We start from the raw sequence: 23,977 nt of genomic DNA, 5'->3' as shown, positions 1-23,977 counted from the left end.
ATAACCAATAATGCACTTTTAGCTCATTTTCATTCTAACCAAGGTAAAATCTAAGAAAACACAAAAAAGAAGTAAAAAGCTATAAAATGTCAAGAACTAACTCAAAATAATAGGTGAATAACATGAAAAATCATGTGTAAAAATGAACCGAACAATACGTCATGAATACGGTTATTAAAAATATATATATTAATATATATTAATATATATATATATATATAAAATTTAAAACAAATTTTTAAATAAATTATAAATCTATATATATAAAGCAAAATGCAGAGAATGGTGAAACATTCAAAATACCATAAAATGCCCTTGGTTAATGCAAATATTAATAATTGAAATTATTAATTAAATAAGGATAATATGGTAAATTCACACTTTTTCATATTTAAAAAAATAAAAAGAAATTAGATAATTGCCTATTTTTATGGAACACAACTACCCATTATCTTTTTTAATTCTAAAATAAATTTTAATTTTTAAAAAAAAGCCTCTCGTAGGCGTGAAAGCGAGTGCGGAGAGGCTAGTTATAAATTATAAATATAGTGTAGCATTTTGGGCTTTCTTTTCTGATTCTTTATATTTTTAGGCATGTATAGTTTTTTTCAGCCAAACACATCATTACATATCATTACCCAAAGCCCATTTTAATCCTATTGCTTAAGACCCAAACCCATAAACCGATCTATGAAAAAAATATATATATATTACAAATCCTGTTTTAGCAAACGACGTCGTCACTTGAGATAATAGAAATTAGATCAGTCGACATCTTCTTCTTCCTTGTGCGCGCCCTAAAAGGTTTCTAAGAATGTTAATAACCCACCCTAAACGGCACTTCACATACTTTCAGACCCAAGTCTCCAGAAGGGGCATATTTTCTGATTTTTTGTTTACTTAGAGGATTGCAATGGATTTGTCTTTGGATGATAAAGGACCTGCTATACTGCAGCTGCACAAATGGGGCTCTTCTCAGGCCCAGCTAAACCTGTCAGAATTTCGTGAAGCTTTTATTTCTCCGACAAGACAGCTATTATTATTGCTTTCGTATCAGTGTGAAGCTTTGTTGATTCCTCTAATTACAGGTGAATTTTCATAACTTTGTTGTGTTGCCATAGTTTTGTTTAATTTGTATTATCACACTTTTTTTGTTTGTTTTGCAGGGGACTCTACAGCTAGTAATAATTTGGAGAGTAATTCTGATGAAAGTCTTCAGAGTCCAGGTTCATCTGCTTTCTGCTCACAAGACTTGACAGCGCCTGGCGGGTCAGATTTAGGAAGGGGTGATATGCCATGTACCTCTGGATCAATGCTGGATTTTGATAATGATTTCACTTTTCAAAGAGAAATTTCAAGATCCAAAACTTACCCTTTTGTTGGTGATGTTAACTCTCTGGCTTGGGGTATCTGTGAGGATACTTATAATCAGCACAAGGATGCTTTGTTTAGTGAAATTTTGTTTGTATCTGGCAAGCAAGGTGTGATGGTCCATGCTTTTGTTGAATCCACCGGAAACACTGGAGGTACCAGAAATGCACTGGAAGGCAGGTATGGACAAGGCAGGTGGGTGGAGTGGGGGCCCTCTGTCTCTTTAGTTGATAATATGGGGATTGAGGAACCTAGCAGCTTGAGTTGTGAAGCCACTGGAAATATTGATTTAAACAGAGCCAATGGAAACAGTGTTGCTTCTAAGAGATGGTTGCAATCTTTTCTGACGAAAGTTGAAAATGATGAATATAATGGTAGCATGTTGACCAGGTTCCCGGAAAAGTCATTGTTTCCTTGCTCTGCAAAGGTTGTTTCATTTGCTTTATTTGATAGTAATTTACCAAATCTGGACTTCCTTTCTAACACTGGTTCCGTACCGAATATGGAGTGCTGGCAGGAAAGAGGTCACACGTCAGAGAGTGATAAATCTGTAAACTTGACTTCATCTGGTCAACATTTCAAGTCTGAGATTTTGTCTAATATTTTTGGTGTTGGAATGAACACTTCATACAAATGCTCCAGGGTGTTCTCAAGCAATTCACATTATTTTATTGGATTCGTTTTCACACAGACTGATCCTGCTAGTGATGAAACTGAAAGAAGCAACAACAAAAATGTACTTCTTGTTGCTAGGTTAGACCGTTGGGGAATTCAGTGGGTTTCCTCAGTGAAGCTTGACGAAGATCCAAAAATTCGCTCAGTAGTAGAATGGACAGACTTTCACTTTTCTGACAACCTTCTTGTTTGTCTAAATGCATCTGGCTTAATTGTTTTTTATGCAGTAATGTCAGGTGAGTATGTTGCACATCTAGATATTTTACAGACTCTAGGACTCTACCCTCAGCTGGATTTTCAGAAGCAAGAAACATTGACTGTGGGTTCTCAGAAACATAGTTTGCAAGTTGATGGAGTTGATTACAAACCAGTTTTGCAACGTGGTGATTATTCTGGTAGGAGAATATTTAAGATGTTAATTGCTGCTTCACATACCTCCCTAATAGCTGCTGTTGATGATTATGGTGTAATATATGTGATTTCTGCTGGTGACTATATACCGGACAAGTATTATACAAATGAGAAATTACTTCCACATGGTCAACATCTAGGACTAGGCATGTTGGCTGGTTGGGAGGTGGGTGGTTCTGATATAGGGCAACAAAGGGTATATTCTAACCTATCTGCTTCACAGAAATCTATTATTCCATCCATGAAGAATGAGAGATCTTCTTTCCTGGATGATTGTGGAAATAATGTGCTTAAACAAGAAGGGAAGGGCAGCTCATGCTTGAGTGGTTTTTCTGCTTCATCAAAAGTAACTGATCAGAAGTGCTATGACTCTGAAAAGAAATCACACCTGATGCGCAAGATCTTTCTTCCCCCTTATAGATTTAGTGAGGATGATTCTATCTGCTTTTCTCCATTAGGAATTACTCGGCTTATTAAGAACCACAATCTGAAGGACCCGAGGGGTTCTCAGATCGTTCATCTCAATCTGCATGCTGAGCCTGCAGTTCACGATGACAACTTTTTGAATAGTGGGTGTGAAATGGTTCATCTCCAAGGGAAGGAAGAATCCTTTATCGGAGAGGCAGTGGGTTGCACATTCCAGGGATGTTTTTATTTGGTGACAGAAGGTGGTCTTTCAGTGGTGCTTCCTTCTGTATCAGTCTCATCAAATTTTCTTCCTGTTGAAGTTATTGGATGTCGGCAGTTGTGTATTGATTCAGGCATTGGATATCCAGTCAAAAACGCAAGGGAAATAAGGGAATCTAAGCAGCCTTGGTCACCTTGGAATGTTGAAATTTTGGACAGAGTCCTTCTGTACGAAAGTGCTGAAGAGGCAGATCGCTTATGTTTGGAAAATGGTAAGAATTTAGTGCTCTGCATAATTTTAGCATCCCATTGAATAGTGTATACTTAATATCAATATTTGGTTAAGAGAATTTTTTTTCTCTTAACTTCATATCCTTAATGATTTGGTGTCCATAAGACTGTGCTGGAACTACATTTCATGTTATAGTTAGAATCTGTTGCTCGGGCCAGCTGATAAATGGTTAAATACAATTACAACAATGCAGTACATTTTTCCTTATTTCATTTATTTTTGCATGACTGTTAACTGGACTTGAAGTCATTAAGAACCATTTTGGCCTGCACAGCACATACATCCCGGCTAATTCTTCCCACAACCTCCTTCTCTCCCTTGGCTTATTAGGTATGGTTTATTTGAAAATATGTGGCTAGAACATCATTCGTTCAGAAGATGCTTTAAAGAATGGTGGGCTAGTGAGAAGACTTAAGGTTGGGAAGGTTACAATGTTATGAGGAATTTGAAATGGATAACAGAAAAAGCAAAGAATGACAAGGAGGTTTTTGGAGATGTAAAAAAAGGAAATGAAGGAAATGGCGGTAAAAGTAGAAGTGTTGGATTTGTTGGAGGAAGGGAGAGATTGCAAGAAAAGGGAAGCAGGGAGAGTTCTAACTAATCTAGTTCCTTCTCTCCCTCGCCTTATCAGGTATGTTTTTTTGAAAGAAAGGATTTGGGTTTGACAATAATCCTAGATTAGTTAGAAGAAAGTTAAAATACTAAGATATAATGTATTTGAAATAATCAAATGCAATATATTTGAAATTACTTTATGCAATACAAACCAAGGATCTGATGAGTTTTATTCTTTTTTGTTTCAAACAAATCTAAAAATTTATGCATTGTGATAGTCCAACCTAGAAATTTACCTATATAATATTTTATTGGATCCCTAGGTTTGAAATTACGCCTCCCAAATGGACTTAGGGGTATTTGAATTTTAAGTTCAATGATAATACAGGGATTTGAAGATTTTGAGGGATTGTATTCATCTCAACTGAGGTATCCATACTAATTACAGGAAAATATAAAGGTCTGATTGACTGGTAGTGGAAAATTTAAAGGCCTAATAAATAGTTCAAACCGTAAGGCCTAAGGAATAGCTTACAAAGAAGTGGAAGAGGAAAGTACGAGAACTGAATGAAAAACACATTAAGAGACAACTGGAGAAGCTACTTCATACTCCCCCACAGACTCAACGTCTAGGGAAGATGAGGTTGGAACAACAAAGCATATAGTGGTGCTTGTGAAGTGCTTTAGTGAAGAAATACACAATCTAAGCTGTGGAAGGAGCAAACTGAATGAACATGATAACTTCCAGAGCGTACATGCTCATGACTGATGTGATAATCAAGCTCAATGTGTTTGGTGCAAGCATGGAAAACAGGATTGGAAGCCATCTGTAGTGCTGAGGGGCATTGAAGTAGGCATATGAAGCTGGGGAAGAAGGTGCACAATCCAAGCAGTCTCAACAAACTTGAGAATTGAGAAAGCAAGTGATATTGAGACTCAACACTCCAATCAGAGACAATGAATTGTTTCTTTGCACTCTGAGAAATTAGGTTGGGGCCCAATAGAGCACATGAAACCAGAAGTTGAATGGTGAGTGTCAGGACAACTAACCCAATAACCATGAAAGAGTGGATGAAGAGCTAAAGTAACAGAAAATAGGCAAAAGGGAGATAAAGTGCTTAATGTCAAAAAGATGTGGGGTCAGACTTGCACTTATAAATTGAGCAACATGGTGAATCGCTAAGGCAGTGTGTGTGCCAATTCCAGTAAGGCTGGAATGAACCACTTGAACAAGGTTCTCAATAGTTTTGAAAAATGGAGCACCCGCAAGTGGGGAAAGCTGTCTTATCACTCGAGGGATGGTTCTACTTTTTATGTGTCTTTACTAGGGAGCAGTTATTATAGATATGCTTTTAATAGAACGTGCTAAACATGCATTAATAGTAGAAAGACCAAAATACAAATACGGTCACTTGAAAAACTTTATAAAAAAATATTAGTTCTGTTTTTTTTTCCTTTTTGTATAGAAATATGTTGGATGCTTGAAATTTTGTAGAGTTTCTGCATCTCAAGGCATGTTGACATAAATTCTGATCAATCAATGCAATGTTAGGGTGGAACCTGAAAATATCTCGTATGCGTCGGCTTCAGTTGGCATTGGACTACTTGAAATTTGATGAGATAGAGCGGTATGATTCTATATTTTTTTGTTGCTACATTGTTGTTGCCTAGTATCAGAACTGATCTTCTGCAGTGTGGTTGGTGCTTGCTTATGGTAGACACTCTGTCCATTGTTTTGTACTATTTCATCTCTTTAATGAATTTTTGTTTCCTATAAGACAAAAGTTTCTTCTGGTCTGTTATGTTGTTGGTAATGAATCCATATAATTCAAATTGTCTGTACAGTTCTGTTGATTAACTGGAGTGCATTTTGGAATCATGCTTTTGAAGTTGAAAAACTTTGTTAATATCATCTTTACAGAACTTTTTTCTCTTGTAGAGATAACGATATATGTTAGCTAATCTGAAATTTTCCAATTAAGGAAACTAGGATGGTATTCTCTTGATGTATATAAAAGTTGTCTTTCAAACATTGTGCCTATTTTTGTCTTTTGAGCTCTGGCATTTCTCTAAACGCGTGCACCTCTGCTTGATGTTCTGTTTGTCCATGCTTTTTGGGAATAAAATTCTGTTTCTTTTTATTATAAAAATAAAATTTAAAAAAAAAAAAAAAAGATTGGAATGATCTGAGCCTGCCTCAAACGCATCCAAACTTGCCGAAGAACCCAAAGAGAAAACCTAAACTAACCGACAGAACAGCATCCCAGGAATCCCTCAGTACAAAAGTTCCCTCCAATAAGCAAAATATCTTGTTTTTCAGGCAGTTAAAACGCTTACAAGTGAACACAACTATAATTTTATGATATAGAAGGGGTATTAAAACTAAGATAGGTTAATTATGCTGATGCCTGTTAAAGACACATGAAAAAGTAGAACCATCCAAAACTGAGACCTGCTAAAGGGGGAAAAGTTTTGAGTATGCCCCATTACACTTGACTTAAAAAAATTGTATTAAAAGGCTCTACTAATCTCCTTGGCTGACAACTGAAGTGATAACCAATACATATATTGAATCTAATTGGTGTTTTCTTCCTCTTTTTTTTTTTTTTTTTTCAATATATGCTAGTTTTGTGAAAAATATCAGAACTAATGCATCTTTCATTCTTTAACCAAATAAAAAAAGCATCTCTTATTCCTTTATCATGGATGTATTTCTCATTCATTTTTGTGGTTGAACAGATCATTAGAAATGCTTGTGGGTGTCAATTTTGCCGAAGAAGGTGTGTTACGATTGCTCTTTGCTGCTGTTTATCTGATGATTCATAAAGTTGGCAATGATAATGAGATTTCTGCTGCATCAAGGTAAATTCATTTACCAAATTGCATTGAATGTAATGGATGTTCTTGTGGATGCACCAAGATTGCTCTGTGGACTTCGGTCATTAACTGGAAGAATGGTTTATGTTTTGTATTATTTGTGCACCTTTTGCACTGGTTGTTGTTATTTTTATTTTTATTTTTTATTATTAGATAACAATTTGTGCTTTCCACATAGGGCTATGGGGAGCAAGAGCACTATACATGTATCGTCTACGGTTCTTTTTATACTTAAATTGCAGAACTTACTTTGTTCATTCTTTTTTCAGGCTTCTTGCATTGGCCACTTGCTTTTCAACCAAAATGATTCGTAAGTATTGGTTGCTAGAACATAAGACAGATGCATATGAATATGCTAGAACCCAGATGCTTTTGCTTCCACCAGTTGTACCACAAGAGGTACAAGATGAAATCGCAAACTCAAGAAGGCTTCGTGAGATGGCTCACTTTTTGGAGATAATTCGAAATCTGCAATCTCGACTTGGTTCAAAGTACAAGAGGCCAGGCCAAGAATTCGTAAGCTGTTTCATTCATCTATCTAGATTCTTTGTTGCTACCACTTTTGTTTTTCAAGGCATGTTATGTTGCCAGTGAAGTTGGACCACACATTTTAACAGTTGTCTACCTAATCAATGGTCCAGACTCGCAGTCTTGCAATATAACATGTCAGACACTCTGGACAAAGAAAATTTCTAGATAAATGTATATATACACATGTAGAACACATGTAGAGTTTTGATCTCTTGGTCACTGTCGACCATGATTATACTTGGTCACTAACCGTTGGATCAAAATTCAATAATTGACATTCAAACTTAGTTAAAATTCCAACCAAGTATTTTACTTTTGGGAATTAAAGTCCATGGGTTTTTGATCCAGCCGTAGTTGACCACCAAATTCCTTGGTCAATTGTGAGCATGAGATTATGGACCCCAGGATGGATGGGAGGAGACTCCCCACTCTTGTGGTCATTCATTTTAGATCCTGTATGTACATATACATACATATATGTATAAATTCAATATATATATATATATAGGGGGCGGATCCGTGGCACTATGTTTTTGACACAAGTTTTGACACAAGCTTTCAACCATTAGATTAGAATGGATTGAATGGTTGAGATTATGTTTCATTAATTACTTAAAATTAAATTAAATCTCTAATGCCAAGTAAATTTCATTTTTATTTATTAGTTATGATAATCCTGAAAATCACTCAATTATCTTTCCCCCTTTTGTTTTCTTATAATTTTCTCTCCTCTCAATTAATATCCTGCAAAACCTCACCATTACCTTCCCCTTGCCATTGTCATCTACACTAACGGAGCATTCTCCCACGACATAGAAAATCTGTCTCAAGCTACCAATATTGAAGAGAAAATAGGATATTAATATTTAACCAAAAAGGAAAAAGCCCAGATCTGTTGCAATATTTCCTCTCTACGGTTTGGTTGGTCTAACTCTGTTGCTCTCTCTCTATGCTTTTTTCTAACATCTTAATGGCTTACAAGATTTAGCTTTTATTCATTATGATTAATAATACTTTAAAATATGGCAAAAGACAGTTTGCTTGCAGTTCATTGTGTGTGTGTGGTGGGGTGTTATCCCCAAGCCTTTTCTTTGAGAGTCATAATCCATGTATAACTGTAGCAACCCAAAAAAAAAGCAGTAAAAAAAAAGCAAAAAGCAAAGTTGGGGATGGAGAAGAAAAAGAATCAGAAACCTGTAAAGCTTTAGAAGAAAGAGTAGGAGGATGGGAAAGTCATTAACTGAAGAATTCTAGAGGATAGAGAACGACAAAATAGGGAGATTTGATAAAACATTGATTGAGGATAGAGAAATAAGAAAGAGAAAGTCAATTAATAATTATTTTCAATATATTTTTTTCTTAAAAATTGTAAAATTAGTTGAGTTAATCTTAGCCATTCAATACATTCTAATCTAATGGTTGAAAACTTTTGTCAAAAACATAGTGCCACGGATATATATATATATATATCTCTCTCTCTCTCTCTCTCTCTCTAAGAAACAAAATGGGGTACAAGGAAAGGACAATTTGTCCTCCTCAGAAAAGAGAATAAGTAAAAAGTATCTGCACGAGCAGAACAATCAAAACATTACTACATCACTTCCCCCCTTCCTGGTGAAGATAAAATCAGACTATGTTTCTAAAATGTTTTGACAAAAAAGCCCACAAGGATGCCAAATGTCTACTCTACTCCCAGAATAAATGCTCCTCTGTCTTATACTTCAAATTCCTGGTGTTTCCTTTACTGCACCAAAAACAATTCTTGAATGAGGTATTGAACTCCAGAGATCAATCAAAATAGTTAATGTAAGTAATATCGTATCTATATTACAGGTGGAAAGTGGGGAAGCATCAATGTTAGTGGACAATGATTTATCACAGGATGAGTCTCAGTTATCAGTTATTTCCGTAGACCCCAAATCTTTGGAGACATCAAAACAGCATGAAGCTTATTTTCCTGTATCTACGTCTGGCTTTAATTATTCTGAGAAGCTTGCTTTGACACCTGTAGATCCTTCAGTCCATTTGGACTCAGAGGATTTAAGTGAAGTATCTGCTCTTGTGCCACAAGGGGGCTTCTTGGAGAAAAAAGTTCTTCCCTTGGAAAATCCCAAAGAGATGATAGCGCGTTGGAAGATAGATAATTTAGACCTTAAGGCAGTGGTCAATGATGCTTTACTCTCTGGTCGTCTCCCCTTAGCAGTTCTTCAGCTACATCTTCATCGTTCAAGGGATTCATTTTCTGGAAAAGAGCCTCATGATACTTTCACTGAAGTCCGTGATATTGGAAGAGCTATTGCTTATGACCTATTTTTGAAGGTAACTTATTAACAGTTAGATATGTGAAGATATTGTGTTTTATGTTGAAGCAATTATATTACTTGACCTACAGGGTGAATCCGGACTTGCTGTGGCCACGTTGCAAAGGCTTGGAGAGGATGTAGAAGCTAGCCTCAAGCAGTTATTATTTGGCACAGTGAGAAGATCTCTTCGAATGCAAATCACTGAGGAGATGAGTAGATATGGTTACCTGGGGCCATATGAGTGGAAGATATTGGATCGGATATCCCTAATTGAGGTACATAAATTTGTACTTACATGTCTTTCTTATGTTATGATCATATTTGGTATGATTTCAAGTGCTGCCCAGATGTTATGATCGTATGTGGTATGATTTATTTTGGATTTGATGCCTTACCATTGTTTATTCAAACTTTTCTTGGAATAGAGGCTTTACCCTAGCAGTAGTTTCTGGAAAACGCTTCATGGACGGCAGAAAGAATTCATGCGATTTCCAGCAAGTTCAAGTTTGCCCAAGAGATATTATTTGCGCCTGCTGGATTCACATGCATTCAACAATTTTGCCATTGAGTGTGATGACATTGATGGAGTTGTTTTTGGTTCATGGACAAATGTCAATGAAAATCCCTCTGTTCCTATGGTGGATGAAGATAATGCTTATGCTGGATACTGGGCTGCTGCTGCTGTATGGTTTAGCTTCTATGACCAAAGAAGCATTGACCGCGTAAGTCACTTTTCATACCTTTCTGCTTTCTGTAACTGGAAAGAGGTTGATTCATAAGCTTATAAACTTCTTTCAATACAGATGGTTTTGGATCAGTCATCTTTTATGGGTGTGCATGTACTGTGGGAATCACAGCTTGAGTACCATGTATGTCACAATGATTGGGAGGAAGTCTCTAGACTCCTGGACCTTATTCCCCCGCATATTTTAGTAGTTGGAAGCCTCCAAGTCAGCTTGGATGGGTTACAGCCTGCTTCAAATTTTGGATGCCGTAGGGGACCTGACTATGGCGATTACTTATGCTCTCTTGAAGAATTGGATGCTGTCTGCATGGATGTTCCAGAAATCAAAGTTTTCAGGTTTTCGTGTAATATTATGTCCTCCATGTGGTTAAGGATGCTGATGGAAGAGAAACTTGCTAGAAAACTAATTTTCTTAAAGGAATATTGGGAAGGCACCTTAGATATATTACCTCTGCTTGCCCGTTCTGGCTTTATTACTAGCAAGTATGAAATGCCTTCCAAAGATGATAAGATTGAGAGTTTATCAGAGCCACAATTTCCAGATGATTCTGGAACATTTAATGTCAGTACCATGCAGGCCTTACATAAACTACTGATACATCATTGTGCACAGTATAACTTGCCATACCTTCTGGACCTCTACCTTGACCAGCATGAGTTGGTACTGGATAATGATTCACTTTCTTCACTACAGGAAGCTGCAGTAAGTTTTAAGATTTCTAGCGAGCTTCACAAATTGTTCTATTCTATCTCTGGTTTCCATTTATCTAGTTTAATGGCTGTTTATATTTGTTTATGCTCTTAGGTTGATTTGGTTTGCCTCTTGCTCCCCCTTGAATTTGTTTCGTGTTTTTTTTTAATATTTAAAATATGAATCTCTCTAACATTTGCAGCTGATGTTTAGTGATAAAATGCAATTAACATTTGCATATGTCTCTAACATTTAAAGCCTATAAATAAAAGCATCTCTTTTAATGTAAAATTGGATTCTGGTTGAATAAAAACTTGGGTTTTCTTAAAAGGTTAGGCACCCTCATATCTCATTCTTTAATAACTCATATCCTCCTTTTCTATTCCTCTCTATCTCGTTGAGTTTTTTAACAATACAGTGATCCTGTATTGTTTCTTCTCTAAACTCCTGTTTACTAAAAGCTCTGCCATCTAATGCTCATAATTGTACGCAGCAATCATCTCTTGTTGTCCTACGTCAAAACCACCAACCTCTGATACAAGATGATATTTGATTTTTGGATGAGCTGGTAACACTAGACTAATGTTTATCCCTTTCAAAAGAGTTCCTAGATAGAAACCCGTATTCAACCTTTTTTAATCTTCCTAAATAACCATTGGTTGTTTACAGAAAGCTAGGATTCCCACATTATTCCATATTTCAAGAAGTCATATTTGACTCACATAGTTTAATAGCTATGACTAGTAATTATTTAATGCTAGTGGCTCTTCCTTAAACCATAGTTAGTGAGCAAATAAAACTTATTAAGCTCTTCCTTAGACCACTATTAGTGAGAAAATAAAACTTAACAGGCAGTTTTTAAATCCAATGATTCAATTATTTTGAAAGTTTAATTTCTTCATGTGTGCATTCACCTGTTGACTGATCCACCAAATACAGCTTGAGCGCCGCATTGCAAACTGCAGTTCAATAAAATCAAACTGCCGTTCCTCAAGACCACTGAGAGAGAGGGAGAGAGAGAGAGAGAGAGAGAGAGAGAGAGAGAGCCTTCGTTTACCTGCTTGGGCCCTTTTTGCCTGGGCCTTTCTATGAATATGAACTAATGGCCATTAATGATAGGTATCTCGTAAATATGTTTTTCTACCTTGTGATAGTAATCACAATAGTTGGTTTACCAACTTTCACAATTTATTACCCTAAACCCTATTTCAAGAAGAAAACAAAGGTTTAAGGTAGGAGGATGTACCCTAAACTTTAATTGGTTTAGGGTAATATATTGTGATTACTACGTCAAGGAGGATGTTTTGACTTGGGGATAATTAAATAAATATAAAAAAAGCCACTAAAAAACTACATTAAAATAGCAGACAACAATAACAAGATTCTGAGACACTACAGCTTTCCAATAAGACAGTGTAATAGAAAGAATAGTGTCTAAACTCTGGAGATGCCGAATCCCACAAGGATGCCGAAATCGAACTTCCTGGGGATGCTTCTGAACTTCCTGTGGTTCTCTCAGTTTTTGCTTCTGAACTTACTTTCTGGGGCTGCTTCTGAACCTTGCTTATGAATAACTTAAAAAATTACTGAACACCTGAATTATTTTGCTAAGATTCATTGTGTAATTTCAGAATATATTTTGCAAAGCTTGATGAGTGCTATGTTTAATCTTTGTTCCAATTTTCATGTCTAATCCAACATTGAGTGGTGTGCCGTGTCACTCTTCTACATTGCTTTATGACTTCTATTCAGTTACGACAATATATGTAGTCCTGTGACTTTCCCCTTACCATCTTATTCTTGCCAAAAGATCATGCTTGTCTCATCTATTTTCTGCAATGCATTCATACAGGGAGATTGTGAATGGGCAAGATGGTTGCTCCTCTCTAGGGTTAAGGGGTGTGAGTACAAAGCATCATTTTCCAATGCTCGTGCGATCATGTCGTGTAATCTAGTTCCTGGTAGTAACCTCAGTGTTCCGGAGATGGATGAAATAATTCGTACTGTTGATGACATTGCAGAAGGAGGGGGGGAATTGGCAGCTTTGGCAACACTGATGTATGCCTCTGTTCCAATTCAAAGTTGCCTGAGTAGTGGTAGTGTAAAAAGGAATAGCAGCACATCAGCCCAGTGCACACTAGAGAATCTCAGGCCCACTCTTCAGCGTTTCCCTACGTTGTGGCAAGCATTTGTATCAGCATGTTTTGGGGAAGATGCAACTTCCAATTTTTTGGGGCCTAAAGCAAAGAATGGTTAGCTTTTAGCCACCCTGCTTCATGAACATATTTTTGTAGCCGTAAAGCACTTATACTTCTAGAATCATTTGTTTCGTTGCGCCTTTCAATTTACAATTTTTTCAATTCATCTCTATCAGATTATTTAAATTGGCGTGACAACATATTCTTCTCTTCTGGACGTGATACTTCACTTCTACAAATGCTACCGTGCTGGTTTCCTAAGGCTGTACGGAGGTTGATTCAGCTTTATGCCCAGGTCTCTTATTGTTATTTATCATCTATCACTGAGCTTCTTTCATGAGGTACAGGCACGCTTGTGCACACACGCACAAATGTGTCTGGAAATGGCATGCTACTTGCTTCATACAGAAGCCCCTTCCTCCCTCTCCCCCGTGCTGTTCTCTTGTTAGTTGTTTTGATGTGCTTTATTTGGATTGGGTTATCGTATCATGTGCTTTGTATGATATTGCAGGGTCCTCTTGGATGGCAATCAGCATCAGGTCTGCCAGTGGGAGAAGGTTTGCTACATAGAGATATAGATTTTGTCATGAACGTCGATGAGGATGCTGAGATCAGTGCAATCTCCTTGGAAGCAACCATCCAAAAACACATTGAGGAGGAACTCTATAATTCTGCACTTGAGGTATATGTTTACATTTCTCTTGAAATAATTATTCATATCAGACAATTTAGCTTGAATCTTAGAATGAACCATTAAAGAGAGCTGCGCACTGTGTTCAATCCTGTCACAGTAGCTTTGTTGCTGAACTGAAATGTTTCTGTCCTCTAGTTGAGGGGACAAGAAATGGGTTTTTAACCTTTTTTTTCCTGAATTTGAATGGTATATTATGTATATATATACATACATACATATATCTCACTGAGTGGGACTATAAAATATATTTCTCAGAATGTGAGGCAGTTGGTAATGTTTGACTTAGTATTTTTTTTTTTTGGTATTTGGTTTTATGTTGAATTGGATATCCATTCTATTGCTTTAACTGTTCTTGTTCTTTATGGCCATTGGTCCATATCATTTCGGACAATTATTGTTTAACTGAATTGTTCTATTACAATTCTACTTTCTCTAGTTAACATATTGGGTTATTAGATTTCAATTTGATGGCGTTGATTTTAAATCAAATCAAATCAAATCTCAAATAGTTACCTGTTTTTTGCTTCTCTGGTATGACTACAATGTTCCTGCCTCCCATCTTAATAATATTTTTTACTTCAGGAGAATTCACTTGGCCTGGAGCACCATTTGCATCGTGGACGTGCACTAGCTGCTTTTAACCATTTACTTACTGTTAGAGTTCAAAAATTGAAGTCAGAGGCACATACACATGGACAAACAAATGTTCAAGCTGATGTTCAAACACTTCTGGGACCTATAACAGAAAGTGAAAAGTCTCTTCTTTCTTCTGTAAGTTTTTTAGTTTTCTTTTAATTTTTTATACTTTTGGTGAATGAGATTTACTGGTATAAACACTATTTTATTTCTTGAATGATTTTCTTCTCTGTTACATATTTATTTATTGCTGAAATCCCTTGCATTAGTAGAAACATTGAAGTCAAAGACTTACTTTGAATTGTGCTTTGAAGTTTCGTGTTCCACTTTATTCTAGGTCATGCCACTTGCAATTATTAATTTTGAGGATTCTGTGTTGGTGGCTTCATGTGCTCTTTTCCTGGAGCTTTGCGGCTTTTCTGCGAGCATGCTACGCATAGACATTGCTGCCTTGAGACGGATGTCTTCTTTCTACAAATCTAGTGAAAATATTGAGAGCTTAAAGCAGCTTTCAACCAAGGGTTCTGCATTTCATGCAGTTAGCCATGGAAGTGATATAACAGAATCTCTAGCTCGAGCTCTAGCAGATGAACATCTGCACCAGGATAATTCAAGTACTGCTAAGCAAAAGGGTGCTTCAAATTTAGCTGCTTGTAAACAACCTTCACGAGCTCTCATGCTTGTCTTACAGCACTTGGAAAAGGCTAGCCTTCCTCCAATGGTGGATGGAAAGACATGCGGTTCTTGGCTTTTGAGTGGCAATGGTGATGGAATTGAGTTAAGATCTCAACAGAAAGCTGCAAGCCATCACTGGAATTTAGTCACAATTTTTTGTCAGATGCATCACCTTCCCTTGAGCACAAAATACCTTTCTGTATTGGCAAGAGACAATGATTGGGTTTGTATACATCGTTCTATTATAGTTGTCATTAATTATAAAATGAATCTAGCTTGTGACTAGAAAATTTCTTAAACTATGAATCTACCCTCTTTTTGTCTCTTTAAGGTTGGATTTTTGTCGGAAGCTCAGATTGGAGGATATCCTTTTGACACAGTAGTCCAAGTGGTACTTATTGTTTCTATTTTAATATGTATTACACTATTTTTTATGCGGACCAGACATATATTTAATACATTGCATTTTATCTCATCATATCATTTTTCAGGCATCAAAGGAGTTTAGTGATCCACGTCTCAGAATTCATATTTCAACAGTTTTGAAAGGCATGCAGTTAAGAAGAAAAGCCAGCTCTTCTTCGTATTCAGATACTACAGAAAAAAAGAATGAAGCTTCCTTTCCGGATGAAAATTTTTGTGTCCCAGTTGAACTCTTTAGAATATTAGCAGAATGTGAAAAGCAGAAATTTCCTGGAGAGGCCATTTTGATGAAAGCAAAGGAGTTGTCCTGGTCGATTTTGGCAATGATTGCATCGTGCTTTTCAGATGTGTCTCCAATATCTTGCCTAACAGTCTGGCTGGAAATCACTGCAGCAAGGTAACTGCTCATATTCCATTTATGAGAAATGCTTCCCGGATTGTGTATTCAAATCACACTATATATGTTTGAACTTTTTTATGTCATGACTCGCTAACTCCACACTTGTTTTATGTATTTTTGTTATATAAATTTCTCCAGTTCTCTTTGTAATACATCACTTCGCAAACTTCAAAGCATCTGACTGCAACTTTATTTTCCATAGGGAAACTTCGTCCATTAAGGTGAATGATATTGCATCCAGAATTGCAAATAATGTTGGAGCAGCTGTGGAAGCTACTAATTCCCTGCCGTCAGGGACTAAAGCCCTTACTTTTCATTACAATAGGCAGAATTCAAAACGAAGGCGGCTTCTGGAACCCATCTCAAGAGATCCGTCAGCTGTTGCAATTTCTGATATTTCAAATTCTCCTGTGGGTGCACAAATATTTGATTCTCAGGACCCTAGTTCTAAAGGGGAAAGGAATGTAGAACTTGGTGAAAGTATCAATGTTTCAAGTGATTCTGATGAAGGGCCTGCTTTGCTGTCAAAGATGGTTGCAGTGCTTTGTGAGCAACACTTGTTCCTGCCTTTGTTAAGGGCATTTGAAATGTTCCTTCCCTCATGTTCTCTTTTACCTTTCATACGCGCTCTCCAGGTTTGTGAATAAAATTAAAACCCACCTTCCTTCCTTCATTGATTCTTTAATTTGAATTTCAAGAGAATTCCATTTTTACTATGTCAGAGGACTGTTTATCATTTTTCTTTGCTTCTAAGGAACCTAACTGCTGTTTATCATTGACCAAAAAAAAAAACAAGGAATCTAACTGCTGGTATGTGAGTCTTTTTTATGTCGGATACAATGTCCTGTTGCTACAGCTGGCAGTTTGTGTGGACAGTTCATATCTGTCTCCAATCTGCAGCAAGCAAGAATTGGCATATGTTTTTGGGATTTTGTGTGTGAAAACTTGGTGGTTTACCACTGTTAAAGTTGAGCTGTTAAGCTGTGGGCTAACATTGTCCTATATTCTAATGCTCTTCCTCACAAGTGGGGTTCCCTTTACCACTCAAGAATGAAATTGTCGATGTTGGTGGTGGAAAGATCGGTGGTCTAGATTTACGTAAATATTGATATTGGGGGAAGTGTTTAGTAAAAATCAACAAAAGGGGGAAAGATCGGTGGTCTAGATTTACGTAAATATTGATATCGGGGGAAGTGTTTAGTAAAAATCAACAAAAGGGTTGAAACATTTTGAGGAATAGTAAATTTAATTATCATGCATAGTATTGAATTTCATTTCCTACGGGCTGTGGAAATGAATAAACGTGATCAACACTTGTACGGGTTTCATATTTTTACCCTCCCTTTCTCCCACCTCAGGCATTTTCACAAATGCGCCTATCTGAAGCATCAGCTCATTTGGGTTCGTTTTCTGCCCGGATTAAAGAAGAATCAACCCGCTTACAGTCAAATGTAGGAAGAGAAGTGCAGATTGGTACATCATGGATAAGCTCCACCGCCATTAAAGCTGCGGATGCAATGCTTTTGACGTGTCCATCTCCTTATGAAAAAAGATGCTTGCTACAACTCCTTGCTGCAACTGATTTTGGTGATGGAGGATCTGCAGCAGCATACTACCGACGGCTTTTTTGGAAAATTAATTTAGCTGAGCCATTATTACGCAAGGATGACATTTTACACCTTGGAAGTGAGACCTTAGATGATGTTTCACTTGCAACAGCATTGGAGGATAATAGGCATTGGGAGCAAGCACGCAACTGGGCCAGACAATTGGAGGCCAGTGGTGGACCTTGGAAATCTGCTGTTCATCATGTAACTGAAACTCAGGTACTGTTTGAACTGATTGGGTTAGATATGGTTAAAGTTTCCTTATATCCTTCATCAAAGACAGTTGAAAGGAAATGTAAATAAGAGGCTTGGCACCTTATAAATCTGATTTACCTATTTTTAATTTCCAAATTTAGATAATCCCTTGACAATATTTTACTTTCCAACCCATCTACTGAGATACATGACTTTTAAAAATAAATGAAAAAGGTTAAGAGAGCATATGAAGATACCTCATGGAGATGTTGCATTTATTAGTTTGTAGGAATTGTGATAAGTAGAGGTAGGTTTTATTGCCTCACAAAAGTTAGTGTTCTGCTTTTATCTTTAGTTCTCCTGAGCACATATAGTTCATAGAAGAGAAGTTTTGACTAAGATATTAGTCAGTTGATAGACGCTAATTGATTATTGTTGCTGACCGGAGTGGAGTGCTTTGGGGAAGGTTGGTCGAGGTATATCCTTGGTTAATATTTTCTATAAAATCTTTCATGTATACTGTTGATTCCCTGGGTCAAAATGTTAACCTCCATGAGATAAAGTGAGCATGGTAATATTGCATCACTTGTACTGTCATAACTATCTCTCTCTCTCTCTCTCTTATTATTATTATTTTTTTCTACTGTTAACCACTTTAGGCTGAGTCGATGGTAGCTGAGTGGAAGGAGTTTCTTTGGGATGTTCCAGAAGAGAGAATTGCTTTATGGGGCCATTGCCAAACTTTGTTCATCAGATATTCTTTCCCTGCTTTACAGGTAGTTTCTCATTGTATTTGAAACATTTGTTAACTAAAATTCATTTATGGTGTCTTGTTTCTATGAATTGGTTTCCAGGCTGGGTTATTTTTCCTCAAACATGCAGAAGCTTTGGAAAAGGATCTTCCAGCTAGGGAGCTTCATGAGCTATTGCTGCTTTCTCTACAATGGTTAAGTGGGATGATAACCCTGGCCAGTCTGTAAGTATATACAAAGGTTTTAATTTCATTGTTAAATCTTTGTTTTAAATCTTTATTGATTGGGGTAATCAATTCACCAGAGTGTATCCACTTCATCTTATTCGGGAAATCGAAACTAAAGTGTGGCTCTTGGCGGTAGAATCAGAAGCACATGTTAAGAGTGAAGGAGACTTCAATTTAAGCAGTTCCAGTCGTGACCCTGCTCTTAAAAATAGCTCCAGTATTATTGACCGAACTGCAAGTATAATAGCAAAAATGGACAATCATATTGGTACATTTAAGAATAGAACTTTTGAGAAACATGATCCAAGGGAACACAGCCTGGCATATCACAAGAACCAAGTATTAGATGCTAGCTTTCCAACCACCACAGGGGGGAGTACAAAGAACAAACGGAGGGCAAAAGGTTACATGCCATTGAGACGGCCACCATTGGACTCCGCAGAAAAAAACACTGATCTTGATAATGGTTCCAATTCTCTCAATACTATAAATGAGTTGCAGTCTCAGGAAGAAAACTTAAAAATGGAACTGTCTTTTTCACGGTGGGAAGAAAGGGTTGGACCTGCAGAGCTGGAAAGGGCTGTTCTTTCTTTATTGGAATTTGGACAAATAGCAGCTGCAAAGCAACTCCAGCATAAGCTATCTCCAGTGAAAGTACCATCTGAATTTGTACTTGTGGATGCTGCATTGAAGCTTGCAGCTATGTCAACTCCAAGTAAGAAAGTATCCATATTAATGCTTGACGAAGAGGTGCATTCAGTAATTCAGTCATACAATATACCGACTGACCAGCATCAAGTTGACCCAATTCAGGTTATTGTTTGAATCCACCCTTCTGTCTTCCTCCTCTATCTCTCTCTTGCTCACACATGCGATGTTTCTTCGTTATGTTCATATTCTCTTCATGTGTATAAAGTATATACTAGGTTTTCAACTGGGAAATTTTAATTCATGCTCAATGGTCTTCTTAGTGGCTACTGGTGGTCTACCGACTCTACCCCTTCTTTCTTTTCTAACAGTTATCCCATCTTGTCTCTGTTACTTGTCTAATGCACTTTATGTCCTTATATTTACGTGATATTTTGAATATGGAAGGTTTTGGAGAGTCTGGCAACCAATTTTACTGAAGGTTGTGGTCGTGGACTATGCAAGAGGATAATTGCAGTCGCCAAAGCAGCAGCCATCTTAGGTATTTCATTTTCGGAGGCATTTGATAAGCAGCCAATTGAATTGCTACAGCTGCTTTCCCTTAAAGCACAAGAATCATTTGAGGAGGCACATCTCCTTGTGAGAACTCATTCAATGCCAGCAGCCAGTATTGCTCAAATTCTTTCAGAATCCTTTTTAAAGGTTTGTTTATAAATATAACTTCTTTGGCTTGTGACTGTATAAAATGTGTATATGTGATACATATATACATGTATGAATGATGACTTGCCATATATCTGTTATGTTATGTTACCAGGTAGTAAGCACGTTGTTACAATTTTCATGTTTTAGATTGCACATTCAGACGTGTCTCCTTTAATTTCCTTGAATAAGCACGTTGTTACAATTTTCATGTTTTAGATTCTTATAAACTTCTCTTCCTAAGGTGGTATTTGTTTCTTTTTCATTTTCTTTTCCTCAAGTTTGATTGGGTTTTTACCAGGCCGTTATCCAATTGTTTTGGTAATGAATTGAGTTAAAAGGAAAACAAAGACAAGCTCTGTCCCATTTCTTTCTATCGATTCAGTTGTTTTTTGTTTTTTTTTTTTCACAATAGTTCTAGTTAGGAATATCTGCAGAGTTGTAATTGATATGTAATATGTGTAGATTTTCAAATCCAGTCAGTAAAGGTTTTAAATTTTCTAGTTAGGACTATCTCCAGAGTTGTAATAGTTGTAGGACTTACTCTCCCCTTTAGATTCACACTTTTTTTTACTTGAGGCATGGTTAAACTTGGTATTTTGCATTTAAAATTTCTGTATATTTTTTAATGTATAACAAAATAGCTTAAATATTTGAACTTGTGTGTGTCTTTAGTCTTGACCTGTACTTTAACCTGTACACGATTCAATTAGGGAATATTGTTCCATTTTTGGATCTTGATTTGCATATGGACAACAAAAATGCTAGTTTAAAGTAAGTTAAAATTACGTTCCAGGGCTTATTGGCTGCTCATCGGGGAGGATATATGGATTCTCAAAAGGAAGAAGGACCTGCTCCCTTATTGTGGAGATTTTCAGACTTCTTGAAGTGGGCAGAGCTTTGCCCTTCTGAACAAGAAATTGGACATTCATTAATGCGTTTGGTTATTACTGGACAAGAAGTACCGCATGCCTGCGAGGTACTAATATACTAGAGATAAGTTTCACATTATTATCTGTGTAACCAAGCATATTCAAACTTTTTATGAACAATAACAAATTAATATAACTTTTTCTGATAGACAAGAGTCATATTTAATGATTATGAATGCTATAATTTTCATTTGTGAACATTGTATCTTTATGTGAAAATTGTATCTTTATGTTATTGTTGAGTCTAAAAATGGTTTAGCAATGTATATCAAGCTAATAGTTTCAGTCAACCCTGCTCGCTGGGATTTATTGTATTTGAAGTTTTTTTATTTATTTGTAGCATCCTGTCATAACTAGGTTCTCTGTTGCAGTTGGTCAAATTATTAAAATAGTTAAAGCGAGAAGAGGAAACTAAAAGAGCATATGCAGGAAAAGAATTTGAAAGATCAAATGTTGATATGGTTGATTAGACCATTTTTCATTTTTCTGAGCTAATGCTTTTTTGGGCTTTCAAAAATGTTTCCAGGTTGAGCTACTAATTTTGTCTCACCACTTCTACAAATTATCATCTTGCCTGGATGGAGTTGATGTTCTTGTAGCCCTTGCCGCTACTAGGGTTGAGGCTTATGTGTCTGAGGGTGACTTTTCATGTTTGGCCCGTCTCATAACTGGAGTAGGAAACTTCCACGCCCTCAATTTCATTCTTGGAATTCTTATTGAAAATGGTCAGCTTGATCTTCTTCTTCAGAAGTATTCAGCTGCTGCAGATGCAAATGCTGGCACTGCTGAGGCTGTCAGAGGATTTCGAATGGCGGTTCTCACATCACTGAAGCATTTTAATCCAAATGACCTTGATGCGTTTGCTATGGTTAGTATATGCAGTCATGATTTTTTATAACCTTTACAACCTATACAGTGCAGTCAAGTTTATGTGGAGATTTCAGATTGAACAGGGTTATTAGGTCAATGTAATACTGGACCAATTAGCTATTTTATCTCAATCCAGGCTATAAAATATATTTATAACTTACGTTTATTCTTATCTTTACACTTCATTTTTCACAGGTCTACAATCATTTCGACATGAAACATGAAACGGCTGCTCTTTTGGAGTCACGAGCAGAGCAGTCATCGGAGCAGTGGTTCAGCCATTATGACAAGGATCAGAATGAAGACCTTTTAGACTCCATGCGCTATTACATTGAAGCTGCTGAAGTTCACAAATCCATTGATGCTGGCAACAAAACACGCAGAGCATGCGCTCAGGCTTCCCTTGTGTCTCTTCAAATTCGAATGCCTGATTTTCAGTGGCTGTACCGATCTGAAACCAATGCCAGGCGGGCCCTTGTTGAGCAGTCTCGTTTCCAAGAGGCCCTCATTGTTGCTGAAGCCTATGGTCTTAACCAGCCGAGTGAGTGGGCTTTGGTACTTTGGAACCAGATGCTCAAACCGGAAGTACTGGAAGAGTTTGTGGCTGAATTTGTGGCTGTGCTTCCTCTCCAACCCTCTATGCTTGTTGATCTAGCAAGATTTTATAGGGCAGAGGTGGCGGCTAGAGGAGACCAGTCTCAATTCTCAGTTTGGCTAACTGGGGGAGGGTTGCCAGCTGAATGGGCTAAGTATCTGGGGAGGTCATTTAGATGCTTGTTGAAAAGGACTAGAGATTTGAAGCTGCGGTTGCAGCTGGCTACCGTGGCTACTGGCTTCGGGGATGTCATGGATGCATGCATGAAGTCATTAGATAGGGTCCCTGACAATGTTGGACCACTTGTACTGAGGAAAGGCCATGGTGGTGCTTATCTCCCACTGATGTGATACTAATATTAATTCCAAGATTATAACTAGTGCTGATGTTCATGATGATGGTGGCGATGATGCACAAGCCAAGATGGCTTGATGTTACAATGATGCGAACCTACAACTGGATTTGTCCGAAGGAGGAAACGGGATAGGGATGGAGGAAGAAAAGAAGAAAGATATGAATGGAAATAGAAGCAGTAGCAGCAGGTTGTAAATTCGGGACAGTTTGTAAATTAGTTAGCAGGTTTGAGTTGAGGGATTGTTTTATTCATTTTCAGCTTAGTCCAACAAGCAAGAAGCAGCAACGAGTTTTGATTGAAGAGAAGCATTTAGATTAGATCATTAGTTTATTCTAGCGTAGTTGTGCAGTTTGATTTTGCTTCATCCTTTATTATCACCTATTCTTTTATTCACAGCGGGCAGTTGAATCTACGAAACAAAAAAAAACAAACAAACAAAACTTGTCAGTTGTATTTCTCATTGCGCCAATATCAATGAATGAGCCTTTCTTGTTGTATTCCTTCCATATCTGTTTACTGTTCACTATATGGTTATTGTTTTGTTATGCAAAGCACTAGCTTTTGTTAAAAAAGAATTCATCAGTTCTTTTTTCTGTCACAGGGAATTTGAAATTGAAGAATTTTTTTTTTATCACAAATGGTCCAGAGGTTCGTGAAATCATCACCTTTAATCCTTGAGCCTTGATTTCCAACTTGATGTGTCCATCGATAATGGAATCTTTCTCTCCTGGTTGAGGGGTCTGTTGACATAATTGGTCCTTAAGATTACTCTTTGTACATCAATTTAGTTCTTGCTGTCAGCCTCTGTTAAATTGATGATGTTGCACATATGTGGAGCTCACACATCAAATGATAGAGCCACGTGACTTTAAATAAAAAATATATAATATATTTTAATTTTAAAGTTTTTATGGATATTAAGCTTTAAAATATTGTCACGCGGCTCCATATCATTAGATGTGTGGGCTCCATATGTGTCACGCCATTAAT

The 23,977-nt window shown here is 37.0% G+C and overlaps 1 protein-coding gene across 1 annotated transcript; it reads left to right on the top strand.

Moving 5' to 3' along the window:
* The first annotated feature begins 771 nt into the window (after window positions 1–771).
* Window positions 772–23,493, top strand: LOC110751695 (spatacsin carboxy-terminus protein). Its single transcript, XM_088255414.1, has 25 exons — window positions 772–1,088; window positions 1,167–3,356; window positions 5,484–5,559; window positions 6,671–6,793; window positions 7,078–7,324; window positions 9,173–9,658; window positions 9,732–9,917; window positions 10,068–10,364; window positions 10,446–11,090; window positions 12,931–13,330; window positions 13,453–13,571; window positions 13,788–13,958; window positions 14,553–14,741; window positions 14,944–15,504; window positions 15,613–15,672; window positions 15,773–16,101; window positions 16,307–16,739; window positions 17,463–17,930; window positions 18,566–18,682; window positions 18,761–18,882; window positions 18,963–19,698; window positions 19,981–20,235; window positions 21,032–21,214; window positions 21,694–22,035; window positions 22,233–23,493. Exons 1-25 carry the CDS (start codon window positions 914–916, stop codon window positions 22,980–22,982), a joined length of 9,660 nt encoding a protein of 3,219 aa, XP_088111540.1. The 5' UTR covers window positions 772–913; the 3' UTR covers window positions 22,983–23,493.
* Window positions 23,494–23,977: the final 484 nt, after the last annotated feature.

The sequence above is a fragment of the Prunus avium genome, chromosome 6, assembly GCF_965620075.1.
Source record: "Prunus avium chromosome 6, drPruAviu1.hap1.1, whole genome shotgun sequence".
NCBI classification, from domain to species: domain Eukaryota; kingdom Viridiplantae; phylum Streptophyta; class Magnoliopsida; order Rosales; family Rosaceae; genus Prunus; species Prunus avium.
The sequence above is the reverse complement of the archived record's forward strand: the minus strand, read 5'-3'. Positions and strand labels throughout refer to the sequence as shown.

Coding starts and splice junctions, on each gene's coding strand:
- LOC110751695 (XM_088255414.1), top strand. CDS start 914: ATGGATTTGTCTTTGGATGATAAAGGACCTGCTATACTGCAGCTGCAC. Junction 9,659..9,731: donor CTTATGACCTATTTTTGAAG/GTAACTTATTAA, acceptor CTTGACCTACAG/GGTGAATCCGGACTTGCTGT. Junction 21,215..21,693: donor AAGTACCGCATGCCTGCGAG/GTACTAATATAC, acceptor AAATGTTTCCAG/GTTGAGCTACTAATTTTGTC.